Genomic DNA, 15,369 nt, shown 5'->3' on the forward strand with positions numbered 1-15,369 from the left:
AGAGGAACACATTTTTTTCTCTCAGAAATACAGCTTGGGAAGTTTAGTCGCTTTTTTTAGGTAATCATGAATTGTTTGAGCAGTTTATGTCATAAATAAGTACATGTACACCTTTACTCTGGAACCTTCAAATCAAGTCTAGTCCGTCATATAATTTCATCAATATGTTTACTATCAGAAGATGCTGAATAAAGAGAACAATCTATTAATCACCTTGAATAGTTAAAGGACTTGTTTCCTGTTCTAGTCATGTTTCCAGGCGGAGTCTGATTATAGGTCAAGTTTCAGGGTTATGTCACGATCCTGCAGCTTCCCAACGGAACTGTCATCCCACTCATAGACGTTGACAACACACATGAGTGGACAGACAGACACCGGACATGATGATGAATAAAGATGACCCAGGTCAACTGTGTGGACAGTTAGGAGTTTGTGAGACTCAGTGGGTATGGTTGAGGATGGTTGAGGATGGTTGCATGATGGACTTAGACAGGGGTAGCCACAGTGAATACATCAGACGGTTTGGGATTTTATCATGGAGACAGTTTGATTATTGGGAATAACAAATGGCGTGGTGTGTCGTGAGTACTACCCATTGAGCAGATGGGTCTGTTGAACTGATGGCTATCATGATTCAAGTTGTATTGAGTTGTGGGACATGCTAACAAACATGAACTAAAGAGAACACAGGATTCATTCAGTGAAGTGTGTGTTAAACAAACACTTAGAATTCCTATCAGGTGTGTGTCCAGACAAGAACGTACAAGTGCTGCTTTCAGAGTCTAGATGTAAGAGTGACAATATGATTTGGGTATGATTCAATGCACGTCTTGTTTACGACAACACAAAATCGACCTGATACTAGATCTTGATGGCCGAGGCGATCTGCTGAAAGTAAATAGTTCATTCAATTACTTTTGTCAGTGGACACTTGGGACTGATATATTCCATATTCATCATAAGATTCATAAACGTCAGTCTGTGCTTGTGGCGTAGTTGCACTGGTGTAACATTTCTCATCCTATATTGCCTCCATTCAATGCTCATTTCTCTCAACATGATATTCCGGTATTGTTAAATCAGTGAGTAAGTTTACATCACTCTGGGGTATATCATCCCGTTGTCAGTATCATCATCAGGGTTGCAAGACTGGTCGAAATGATAATGACTTGGGCAACTCTATAAGAACTGAGACAGCATCAGCCAAAGGACACTTGGAGGAAAGAAATCAGGAGCAAAATCTGTCATGATTCTAGCTTTCCGTTTAGGAAGAAAACAATCTGACTTGATTGCGTGATCCCCACCCTGGACTTTATGCTCCTCACTAAACGATTGATCTATGGTCTATTGATCCGTGGCAAAGCACTGGGGGTGTTTTATGTGAACGACACAATGGAGATAGGACTGCAGCTGGTGTTGGTAGCAGTACCTGTACGGGTGGTCAGTTTTATTAAGCTTCAATGAGTTGACCTTTTGCTGTGTCCCCACTCCAGCTAAATGCTTTCAAAGGATTCGAAGTGTGGACAGAACGTCATGTTTACGGAAACTATGATCTGTGTGATAAAGCAAGCGGAATGAATTGCCTAAACATGATATCAGTTTTGTAGGGTTGTTTCAGCAGCGAGGAGACCTAAGTCAACAAAACAGACAGGTGTTGTTTGTCACCACGACAGGATTATTGGAAAATTAGTTGAATCACTTAGGTAACGAGATTGTTAATGTGATGCTAACGAGAAGGAGACACGAGGGCACTGCCGGCTTCGGAAAGTGCAAATCCCCATTTTAGTTGCGTGAATGAGGGTGGAACAATATCTCATTCAGGCTTTGACTAGGTGTGTGATCTTATTCTCTAAAACCAACCTGTGGAACATTTGGACATGACATATAACTAGTACTACTTGGTGACAGACAAAACACAGATCAGGGAGACATTTGCAACAATTATTGCCATGAGACAGGCATGTTGAATAATAAGCCATATATATATATATATCTTATATTCCAAGGACAACCACAGTGAACAGTGTGAACTATAGAACATACTGCACAGCGATTCAGTTCACAAAATGACTGTTACTGGGGACTTACATGTTTTATCTTCTGGACTTTATTTTATCTTTTTCTTTAAGAAAAATAACCTACCCTACTCTATGTGTGAGGTCTGAAAGAAGGAAATGTTTACAATGCTATCACAAGATATCATAACTGGAAGACTTGAAAATATGTTCTGTGGTATTTTGTGAATTGAATTCAACATCTCAAAATGATGCAACGTCACACCAAGTTGCAGGAACTTTGCCGCTCAGCATCATGGAAGATACGAAAAAACTCTCTCTCTATCTTGTCATTGCCTCGGAGCGGAAGCTCTACGGAGATTTCCTGTGAGGAAACTGCCCCACCTTCCAAGCCTCGTAAGTAGGAATATATTGTAATGAAGATCGACAATTGATGAAAGTTTTCAGTTACATTATCTTTTCTTGTAATGGTGGTTTTTATGCAGGAAGTTGATTTTTTAAAAACATACTGACAGGTATTGCTGCGAATTGGTGAATTATCAATAATTATTTCTAATTATATAAATTTATGTTTGTAGTCTCAGTGTTTTTGTTGATCAGAATGATGGTTATGCCATGTCACTGTAAACATAATGACATGTATTCATAAAATAGTGATAAATTATTCATTATTAAAGCGGATTTCCAGAGTTTGTCTCAGACAATTTGTGTCTGTCATGAACAGAAATCCAAGTTAATATCACTGACTGATATTAATAACTCTTTCATAGAGAAGGATGATATTGTTTATGATTTATATGGGTAGAATTATGCCCAATATGAATACTGTATTGTTTGCTTAGGTTTAATCAAAGCCTGTGGTAATCCTGTGGTAATCCTGTGATATAATCCCTGTCAACCATAACATGCCCGTCCATGCAGACCTAGGGTTACAATCAGTGCAGTGTACAACGTTGACTCTATGGGAGCAAGACTGGTGGTTAAAACATTCACCAAAGCCACGGGTCATTGTTGGAGTATTGTCACAAATGGTGTAAAACCAAACTCACCCAATCTAAAGAGAGCTGTTGACTCACAGGCAAACTGTAGCACAAATGGGGTTGCGCAGCATAGAGAATATGACAAGTCTTCTTATATGCGAGCAAAGCGAGCAGAGGTTGACAACATACTTTCCTCGCTTCAGATTGAACAATATTTTTCATGTTGAAATAAAATATCATCACCATCAAAAGTACACTTCCATTTCCTCACTCAGATTTCTTACCCCATGTTTAGTAATTACTCACGTGAAATATGCTTTATTCAACATTTTAAATTCCAGGCTTGGTATTCAGATCGTTCTTTGCCTCCATTACCCCTGCCAGCCTCCGGTTGAATGGAGTGATGGAACAAGAATAAGCAGAAATTAGAAAGAAATACCACATTGCCTAATTTTATCATGAACCTGTTGGAGTTTATTTGTCTTACCTGTCGTCACTATTAGTAGAATTTTCGTAACATTTATTCTACCTAAAAACACTTCTGGCACAATGGGTGAATGAAGCAGGGGAGGTAACTGTAAAGTATTCCATATAGAATAATACCCTCCTGTTCCTTGACCCCGTTGAACTGGAAGCTGGAAGGGGTAATGGAGGCGAAGAACGGTCTGTTATACCACAACTTGCGCTTAAAATGTTGAATTAAAAATATTTCACATGAGTAATTGTACAACATGGAGTTGGAAATGTAAGAGCACAACCCAGAGAAGAAATGAGTATATATTTTTGATGGTGGCGATATTGATTTTGACATGAAAATATTTTTCGAACCGAAGCAGGGAAAGTACATTACAAATCTTTGCTCGCTTCGCTCTCATGTAAGAAGACTGGTCATTTTCTCTATGATGTGCAACCCATTTGTGCTACAGTTTGCCTACAGTTGACAGTGAATGAAAAACCTGACTTATTTCTTGATATTATCTCTGCCCCAATTTCTATGTTGACCAGTGAAGTTTCATGTTAGAACTGTTCTTCAACCTATACTTGTTGTAAGAGATGACTAATGGGATTGGGTGGTCAGGCTCACTGACTTGGTTGACATAGGTCATCATATCCTCAGTAACATTGTGTAGAATTATGCACCTGCTGTTAATCACAGGGTTGAGACTCAAATAATTACTAACTGTCGCCTTATAACCTAAACTTTGCTGAGTACAACATTGAAAACAACAAACAATAAAAATGTAGTAATCTGTTCGTGTTATGATGGAGTAACGTAGTAATTTGAAAGAATCTGGTGTCTCAGAAACTGTTTAGGTGAGTGACGCCATCTATCACCAGAAGCTCTGAGAATCACAACTGGGGTCATGTTCAAGAAAATATATATATGAATGTGTGTTTGAAAACCCAGATCAGTTTTCAGAGTAATATCTAGGTTGATAAAGGTTTCAAATGCTCCAAAACAAGGCTTCACCCATTGTACCAATGTGGGCAGTTGAACCTGGTCCTCAGCATGGCGAGCGAACACTCAAACCACAAGGCTACCCATGAAGGGAAGACACAATCAGCCTGATAAGGCTAAAATGTGTGGGCTTCCCATTTCAGTCCATTCAAAAGGAGTAGGAAGATGAGGTATTTTTTACTACTGGGTATTTTGTTGTTTAGTAATTGATAATGCACCGTGGAACAGGAAATATGTACTTTAAAATGAAGATAAAGACAAGCTCTACTATTCTGAAGTGCAGGAAATTTCTGCTAGATTCATGCAGTATGAACAAAACCTTGAGGTGATGAAAGCTATTATGGCAACATGCAAATACTGGCACATTCTGAGAGGGTGGAGGCCTCAGAATATTGTCAGAAAACCTGAACACATATTAAGGAAGTGCCCTACAGAGAGTGAGTTGGTGAGTTGGGTTGTCTGCAGCTTTCAGCAATTTTTCATCATCGTGGCGGGGGACACCAGAAATGGGCTTCTCACTTTGTAGCCATGTGGGAAATCGAACCCAGGTCTTCAGCCTGACAAGCAATTGCTTTACCCACTAGGCTACCCAACCACACCCCTTTCTGAGAGAGTGGTTCCTGGTGGTAATGTGTCCAAGTGAATGCTCACATGGCTTTCTGGTACAGAAGTTGCTGTAAAACTTTTTGTTATTTTTTAAGAGGCCTTGAATAAAAATGGGAAGAATATGAATGAAACTGGAACTTTATGAACATAACAATACATTGTATCACATTTTACAATGTCAAACCGACAATGAGACCATTAGCCTAGCAGTGAATTGTAGGATTGCTTTAATGCTAACATTACACCCTACTAAACATATATGTGGCAGTACAGTCTGACAGGAGATTGGCTTTTTGTCCTGTAGACCATCTAATTTTTCTTTGTGATAAAAATGTCAATTTATCTTACTGAGGAAGTGTATGTATTTTTAACAGTCATTAGCAGTCTGTTGATTATAGCGATATGGAGCTATATGCATGTAAAGTTCAAAGTTTCACATTAGTGGCAAATCTGGCAGCCATGTTATTTATGATACTGCTGACTGGTGCTCTTGTCATGGAAACAGTTACATACTAATGCCTGGACCTTGAGCCCAGTGCTGGGACAAAACAGGGTTTAATAACTGTCAATCCAACAAAGTTACATTTGAAGATAACAAAATCTTTTAAGACAAAGATATGATATTTTGGTTCTTATAATGTAAGGAACAATGACTTCAAACTTTGATTTGATGAATTTTCTTAACAGAAATAACTATAATGGAGGGAGAACACATTTGTATGGCATAAAATAGGAAGATGATTAAGTTATTTAGCTATGAAGTATAATTACATTTCATGGTTTTTTTCTTTGCAGGGAGCATCCAGTGCATGTTTCAGTAGGGAGTTCAGTTTTTTGTAATTATTTCAGCCTCACCTCCATCCAGTGTGTGATGTGTGAAGCTTTATAGGAAAGGCGACCCATCTTGAGGATGCAGAGTATTAAGTGATGTGATGAATCACATCATACAGTAATAAAGCTGAGATGATGATCAAGGGAAGTAAATGTTGGTCATGGGAAGTAAATGTTAGTTATATCCACAAAACAAATATGAATTGAGCCCAGAACAGCACTTATTTTCTAGATCACTAAATCATTCATGACTTCCATTTAATTGATTCTTGATGGTCCCTCATTAAGGCTTCGAAACAAATGACTAAGAGCATTATTGTAATTGGTCATTATTACATATCATCATTATATCTGCTGATAACTCAATAACAAGTGACCATGTTCGGTCCACATTTTGAAACAAGGTTTCACCAACAGAGGCCTGGTCAAGTCGTTGAAGAAATGTTGTGGTAGATAATAGAATTTTACTCTCTGTGACTAGCTTCTTGTCATCATGATGCAAACCAAAGCCTTGACCTCTAAATGGAAGCTTTACTCCCAGATGTTTCACCAACAAAGACATGGCCATAGTCTGTGGTACAGACCCTAAAGCAAATATATCCAAGAAAGCCCATGCAAGTCTAGAAAATGTGGCAAGTCTAGATTCCCTTAGCTGAAAATGAAGAAAGTCTTATGGCTCCTTTTCATTATATTATATTTTTCTCACTCTGAACTTTTTTCAGGAAAACGTGTTCATTTCAGAGACAAGTCGTTTGTCTAGGTCAAGGCATTAAGAAAATTTTGTGGTAGATATTCAAAAACCATTTACTTTATGTGACAGGCTGCTTGTCAACATGATCCACGATTCTACCTGTGACCATGGCCTTTACATGGCATCTTCACACCTTGGGAATATGTGACACTGATCTAATGGATCACGTGTCGGCACGTTCTCCATCATTGTCATTGTGTTCGGTACAGTATTCCAAGACATGGGGTATAGATGCAAGAGGTTGTTTGACATGGTGTTGCTCCATAGCATCTTCCCTTTAAACTTACGACAATCAAACAGGTGACATATATCCACCCTGACAGGCAAGGTCATTCTGTTCTCCCCTTATCCTACTTTAATCCAGATTGGGTCAGTGTGTCGCTGTGGAAATCAATTTATAATGAGAGTTGGTAAAATGGAAGGTGACAATCCATGTGACAAACCTTGGTAAGCTAAGTGATCTGCTGCATTAGGCTGCTGACGTGTGCGATTACTGAAATGTCAATAACAACCAAATGACCAAGTTTCAGCGGCACAAACAGGCAACAGCTGACACTTTACTTGGTAATGTTTGCAATATTTTTGTGGCATAATACTAGTAGCATTTATGGAATAATTTTTCCACTAGTCATTTCTTATTTGTTGTATGGCTAAATAGAAGCGGAAATGCCAGATACCTTAGCTTATTTAACAAGGTGTTGTCATTTCTCATTGGGAAGAACGAAATAGCCATTATGGGGAACTTTATAGGGAGACATTCCATATGAATCTCATGTGTAAGTTGCTGATCACTTTCTTTTCATATGTTAAGAAGTGTCAAATAAAACAATGATGCCATATTTTTATGCATGACCTCATAGAGTTTTCTAGAAAGAAAAGAAAGAAAGAGTTTTACCAGTAAAGATCCAGGTTAGAATTGATCTTGAATAACCCATTGAGGGAGAGAGAGAGAGCTGCTGACCAATTGTAAATGTTCCATCAACATTTGAAGCACATCATCCTTACTAGTAACAGGATTGTCATTCCATACCCTGTAGGGACAATGTTCAAGGTTTCTTCAGGCTAGACACAATTAAACCCTAAATGTCACCATTGCTTCACCTGGCTTTCTTGTCTGATGGGATTTGGACTCTCAGGTTTCTCCATTAGCAGCATCCACAATGTAGCCATGGAAACGTGCAGGTGCTGTGCTTCATAATGCCAACAATGTCTGTGATACATAGGTACTGTGCAAATCAAGACATGGGTGACTGTGGATATTGAAAGACGTGGGTACTGTATTCAGTCAAAACACTGGTGACTGTCTATTGAAAGACACAGGTACTGTATTCAGTCAAAACATTGGTTACTGTCAATTGAAAGACATGGGTACTGTATTTAGTCAAAACATTGGTTACTCTCTATTGAATGACACGGATACTGTATTCAGTCAAAACATTGGCTACTCTCTATTGAATGACACATGTACTGGATTCAGTCAAAACATTGGTGACTGTCAATTGAAAGACACATGTACTGTATTCAGTCAAAACATTGGTTACTGTCTATTGAATGACACAGGTACTGTATTCAGTCAAAACATTGGTTACTGTCAATTGAATGACATGGGTACTGTATTCAATCAAAACATTGGTTACTCTCTATTGAATGACACGGGTACTGTATTCAGTCAAAACATTGGTTACTCTCTATTGAATGACACAGGTACTGTATTCAGTCAAAACATTGGTTACTCTCTATTGAATGACATGGGTACTGTATTCAGTCAAAACATTGGCTACTCTCTATTGAATGACACATGTACTGGATTCAGTCAAAACATTGGTTACTGTCAGTTGAAAGACACATGTACTGTATTCAGTCAAAACATTGGTTACTGTCTATTGAATGACACGGGTACTGTATTCAGTCAAAACATTGGTTACTGTCAGTTGAAAGACACATGTACTGTAGTCAGTCAAAACATTGGTTACTCTCTATTGAATGACATGGGTACTGTATTCAGTCAAAACATTGGTTACTCTCTATTGAATGACACATGTACTGGATTCAGTCAAAACATTGGTTACTGTCAGTTGAAAGACACATGTACTGTAGTCAGTCAAAACATTGGTTACTGTCTATTGAATGACACGGGTACTGTATTCAGTCAAAACATTGGTTACTGTCAGTTGAAAGACACATGTACTGTAGTCAGTCAAAACATTGGTTACTCTCTATTGAATGACACAGGTACTGTATCCAGTCAAAACATTGGTGACTGTCTATTGAAAGACATGGGTACTGTATTCAGTCAAAACATTGGTGACTGTCAATTGAAAGACATGGGTACTGTATTCAGTCAAAACATTGGTTAGTCTCTATTGAATGACACGGGTACTGTATCCAGTCAAAACATTGGTTACTCTCTATTGAATGACACAGGTACTGTATCCAGTCAAAACATTGGTGACTGTCTATTGAAAGACATGGGTACTGTATTCAGTCAAAACATTGGTGACTGTCAATTGAAAGACACAGGTACTGTATTCAGTCAAAACATTGGTTACTCTCTATTGAATGACACGGGCACTGTATCCAGTCAAAACATTGGTGACTGTCTATTGTAAGACATGGGTAGTGTATTCAGTCAAAACATTGGTTACTGTCAATTGAAAGACATAGGTACTGTATTCAGTCAAAACATTGGTTACTGTCAATTGGAAGACATGGGTACTGTATTCAGTCAAAACATTGGTTACTCTCTATTGAATGACACGGGTACTGTATCCAGTCAAAACATTGGTGACTGTCTATTGAAAGACATGAGTACTGTATTCAGTCAAAACATTGGTTACTGTCTATTGAATGACACAGGTACTGTATTCAGTCAAAACATTGGTGACTGTCTATTGAAAGACATGGGTACTGTATTCAGTGAAAACATTGGTTACTCTCTATTGAATGACACAGGTACTGTATTCAGTCAAAACATTGGTTACTGTCAATTGAAAGACATAGGTACTGTATTCAGTCAAAACATTGGTTACTGTCAATTGAAAGACATGGGTACTGTATTCAGTCAAAACATTGGTTACTCTCTATTGAATGACACGGGTACTGTATTCAGTCAAAACATTGGTGACTGTCTATTGAAAGACACAGGTACTGTATTCAGTCAAAACATTGGTTTCTGTCAATTGAAAGACATGGGTACTGTATTCAGTCAAAACATTGATTACTGTGTATTGAAAGATACAGGTACTGTATTCAATCAAAACATTGGTGACTGTCTATTGAAAGACACGGGTACTGTATTCAATCAAAACATTGGTGACTGTCTATTGAAAGACACGGGTACTGTATTCAGTCAAAACATTGGTGACATGTGTTTGTTAAATATCATTAACATTCAACTATAGCTATTGTTAAAAATTTCAAAATAGATACTATTTTACACCCAATTAAACAAAAAGCATATAGGACTCTCATATCAGTCACCCTTTCCATACTCTAAATGGGTGATAAATTACACTGCAATACATATATAGTTGAACACAGACACATTGTTTTTTTATGAACTTCAGTGCTTTGGAGCTATTTCTGTACAAATGAGGTGAATATTTTTCTCTTGAAACCAATTGTATTTTTTTCAAATGCTGGTAATGTTTATTGGTGTGAGTTCTGTCTTCAGGAGTTAATTTAAGAGCAATTCCATGAAGTCTTCTCAATAGATTTTAATCCAGTGCCAAGATAAGTCAAGCATATTTGGTGCTATTTCTAGAAGTTGTGACTGCAGCTTTAGCCTTTGCTTGGGTTCATCTACATCATTACATGTTGAGCTGCACTTTTAAAGTCTCAGTAAATTCAGTCTGGGTTGGGTGAGTGTTGAACAGTCTTTACAATGTTGATTATGACTGTCGTCTGTATTTTCTTAATTATGGAAATAAATCAGTGAGTAATACTGATTAGTCAGCAGTAAACTGTGTGGTCTGATACAGTTCACTGGATGTTTTAATTATGCAAAAAGTCAGTATGTACGTGTGACAAAAACACAACAGTGTAGAGTGGTAATATGTGAAGAAGACTGAGGGTGATGGATGTTGAAAATGTTTACATCTCCAGCAAATCAACCAGCAAGGGTTATGTGTCAGAAACACACTAGAATACATGCACATTAAGATATGGGAATAACTGAACCAAAGTTGGGTAATATTTAAAGAATGTCTAATTACCATGAATTCCATATCATCTTCAGACAACTCCTCCTTCACATGTTCATCAAAAGGACTTGATATCTAGTCAGGAATTCCTGTTAGTGATTCCGGGGCAGAATGGGTTTTCATTATTCTTGGAATGAGGATGAAGTGGCTACAACATGTGACCTTTCTGATCATGTGTCATCGTGCCCTGACAGTGTGGAGCATCAACAGGGAACCAAGAGTTGATGACATACAACCATGAAATCAGTAGCTGATGACATTTAAGCATGTAATATGAGTTGATGACATTGAACCATGTAGCAGGAGTTGATGACATTCAACCATACAACCATGGGTTGATGACATTCGACCATGCAACCAGGACATTCAATTATGTAACCAGGGGTTGATAACAATGAACCATACTACTAGGATTTGATGACATTCAGCCATACAACCAGGAGTTGATGGCATTCAACCACCATGCAGCCATTAGTTCATAACATTCAACCATGCAATCAGTTGTTGATATTCAACCATTTAATTAGAATTGAATGATATTTGACCAGCACTTGATGACATTCAACCATGCAGCCAGGGGTTGTTGACATGCAACCAATAGCTGGACATGCAGTCAGGGAAGTCTGTATACTTGATCACCAATTCTGTTTAGTCTTTTATGATGAGCAGGTGACATTGAACTACTCAGTGACCTTATTTGGTCCTGTTTGGGACATTAAGTGTAATAGGGCTGTTAAGTTTATCTGTACACAGAAAACTTTTTCTTGGTGTGATTCTGATTCTGTCTCTTGGTTATCATGAACTGTACATGATGTAATACTGAAGTGGGTTGTTTGCTAACAAATGAAAGTGGATGTTCAACTGAGAACACTAAGGATTTAAGCTTCCAGTGTAGCCTGTGACAAAAAAGCCATTCTTTCAGCTTCTAGTGTGGTCTACAGCACCTGTATAAGTGCCGGTTTCATCAACACAGGACCACAAAATCTTACATCTACTTGAATAGAAGCATCCAAAGCATGCAGTTCTCAACCCCTAGATAGCAGATGTGGGTTTGATTGTAGCAGACAACAGTTATGTGTTGCAGACGTCAGCTAGCTTTCAGCCTGTCACCAGTGGACAAGAGATATAGTAGTGGGATCCACAAATATTGACCTTTTTGCATTGCTCTTGCAACTGAAATCGTATTGTAAATGTTGTGGTGTTTAGTCATGTTTACATTACACAGGGTGTTAATTCACATTGACTGTCTGGATCAAATTATCAGAGAGATTGCTTACTTTAACTTCAATGCTCATTTGCACCCAGGGACAATTTTTTAAAGGAATCTCTCAAGTCAAATCTAGACATTCTTCTGATTAGAACGTCCTCAAATAACCTCTTTGGTGGGCCACTGAACAATATTGTACATGCTATTTTGTCAGGACATCTTTACATGGGAGATAAATCACACTGACAAGAAATTAATATTGTTTGAGGTAGCTTTGAATCAAGCAGTAGAGCTGATGATGAACCTATACATCACCAGATTCCAAGTCATATATGCACCAAACAGACTTTTAGCATAATTAAAGAAAAGTCTTTTCTGGAAGTCTACATCATCGTGATCATCAGTTGTCCATATTCAGAAGTCAGTTCTATACTAAAAACTATTTACAAAATATTTTTTTAGATATGGAATCCTTGCTCTTTCCAAACTTTCCCAAGCCTGATGTCTGGTGTTTAATCAGCAAGATCATCAAGTTTAAACCCAGTAGATCTGACCTGCTGCAACCCCTCTGTGAAGGTGTTCATTAATACTGTCATCCAGCTACTTAATGCTACTCTGCTATTTGCTCAGCACAGATATTGCTACTTGCGTACATATCACATGGCCAGGTAAACAGTTAGCCTCTGTTTTCGGTGGTGCTAATAGGTACATCAACATGTTGTGTTGTGACAAATGGTTCCTATAAGGCTGTTTTCTCATTTGTGTTAAGATAATCTTTTAACATATCATTATGGTATTCAATATCTGTCAGTCAGTGCCAAGATACAATAATTATTAATGTGCATGTTCTAGGTAATCTTCTCTAACATGCAGCCCTGACTATGTATGTGTTATTGAAGATTCATTTTTACTTGGAGGTGATGTGTGTGGCAGTTAATAAATTTGCACATTTTTAAAATTGAAAATGATAAGGAATACACGGTTTAAAATAACAGACTATAAACGTAAATAAACACTCAAAAATATAAAGAATTAAGTTATTTATAAACAGCCCAGTGTCAGTTCAGCATTTTTCATTTGGTAACAAATGACTCAAATATTTCTGTTTTATTTAATCATAAAATGAGTTAAAAATAAAGTTATAATAAGCCTAGTTGATGTTTAAGACTGACTGTATGATTTACTAAAAGGTTACATTTCATTGATTTGTAAAACTTATATGATTTTGTAAAACATGCTTTGCAGGTCTCAAAGTTTCAATTGCACGTACAATCTGAATTTCATTTATTGTCTTTTCTCTCCATAGACAAGGTGTAATAATGCATGTTTGGCAACTGTGTGTAAACTAGCAATGTAAATTTGATGCAGTGTGCATGTTAGATTATGGAACTTTTCAGAGAAATAGAGAATAAATTACGGTCAGTTATCTGTTATGTTCACAAGTGACCACAACTGGTCGTGTTTCTTGTTTCTCTCCAACCACCTAGGCAGTGTTTAAAGTTTAATGATTAATACAGTTTTGCCAGTTATGACATGACTATACTGTGTTTCCAGCTACAAGTCAATATCATGATTTAAGGGAAGTAGCAGATATAAATCCAACAATCAAAAGAGGGAATTTAAAAAAGAATGTGTAAGTAACTAGAAGAACCATGAAGCAGTAGCTGTTTGATCTTTCATTTGTGGATGATTCATGCTGATTCCAGCATTTCGGGTCTGGAACCAGACATCAGAACTGGCGATTTTCACAAAATGTGGGCAACTCATGATGAAAGCAGACCCTGGTGCTACTTTGAAAGCGTATTGCTCAGTGGAAAAGGATATCAGCGGCAGCTAACCGAGACAAAAAGCTCAAACCAAGTCATCAACTATTACTCCTTTGACATGTCACAAAGTGCATTTAATTAATATAAAATTGAACAGAATGAGAAGTTGTAAATATGTCCAATCTTTTCACAAGTGGAATGTAGTTCTTTTTACCCATTACAGAAATTATTTCTTTTTGTTTTACCAATGTTATCATGTGGAGGTCCCTGTTAGACTTGAAGTGTATGATTGATGGTCTTAGCTTTGTTTTGTTGGGACTCCATGCAGTTCTCCAGAACTTCATGCTTCCGTGTTAGATAATTGTGATGGATGTTCCATGGTTTGTCTCAAGAGCCATATGCACCCTGGCTTTCAAAATGGTGATCTGTTTCAAATATTGATGTTTTATTTTGGTAAATGTTCTTGCATGCATGTAATGGCATAATGTTTTCTGTGACCCTGGTTTCAAAATGAAAACCCTTTTATAAGATATTAGTGTTGATGTTATAAGGCTATGCTTTGTAATTTGTTTGGTCCATGGTTTTGCATGCGTTGATGATTATTTCTGATTGTGGCATAAAACATTATTTGCACTTACTGTGATCTAATGGGTGAATGGTATTTGTGTATTAAAAAAACTCAGAGAGATGCAAAACTTCAGCTTTATCTGTTGTCACACCAAATGAGACAAATCTGTTGCTTTCAAACAGGATTTATGGTATTAATAAATTATATTCTATTTCAGGATAATTATTCAAACCCCAGTCTAGAATTATTTTATGGCTGCAAAACTATGACAGCTTTAGTCTGTTATGCTACTTCCTGTTCAAAGCATAAGAAAGTTGTTTGTGTCTGTGAAAGATGATTAAAAAGATAAGTAAAATACAATATCTAATTTAGATAAAAGACAATGTAAGATCTTAAGTTTTATATTTTTGTCTCTGAAATGTGAATCACATATGACATAAGTAAATTGAATTGAATAATTCAGACATTTTGTACATAAAGGTAATGGCATGGCAAAGGTGTAATCTGCCACTGGGTGTTATCTAAATAATTTTCTAAACTGTATCAGAATAACATCCTACTTAAGATTTGTAAACTCTCATTTCTCTGAAAAAAATAAATAAAAAAGTTACATACCTTCAATCTTATGTTGAAACATTATGCATTGTACAAAGGAATGCTACTTACATGAAGACTGAGAATGTTAACTTAATTGCTTATATTCTCAGATTAAAGTTTGGTTTTGGAATCAACATAATGCCTTGTCAGTATTATGAATGATACGATTTTCTTATACAGCAGAAAATAGGTGGGGGTCTATAAGCAAAGGGATGTAGTGTTAACCATAAGAAGTGTGTTTCTTATGCTATTACTGTCAGGGCATCTCAAAGAAAGAAGTTATTATCAGTTATATATGTATTAAGTGAACAAACTGATGGTTTCCTGAATGGGGAATAGTTCAAAACTTTCTGTACTTTGTGTGACAGATTTGTGTATTGTAGTAGC

At 37.1% G+C, this 15,369-nt stretch overlaps 1 protein-coding gene across 3 annotated transcripts in view; it reads left to right on the forward strand.

Annotated features, from left to right (window-relative positions):
- LOC137283269 (ankyrin repeat and fibronectin type-III domain-containing protein 1-like) overlaps positions 1–15,369 on the forward strand; it is a 190,320-nt gene that overhangs the window by 110,668 nt on the left and 64,283 nt on the right. Inside the window, exon 1 of one of the 3 annotated variants that reach the window (XM_067814704.1) lies at positions 433–2,411. The exons of the other annotated variants lie outside the window; for them this stretch is intronic. Coding sequence (XP_067670805.1) covers positions 2,264–2,411 — 148 coding nt within the window. The 5' untranslated portion in view covers positions 433–2,263. Of the gene's footprint in view, positions 1–432; positions 2,412–15,369 lie in introns of those variants that run through there. 3 annotated transcript variants of the gene reach the window in all.

This window comes from Haliotis asinina, chromosome 5 (assembly GCF_037392515.1).
Source record: "Haliotis asinina isolate JCU_RB_2024 chromosome 5, JCU_Hal_asi_v2, whole genome shotgun sequence".
NCBI lineage: Eukaryota > Metazoa > Mollusca > Gastropoda > Lepetellida > Haliotidae > Haliotis > Haliotis asinina.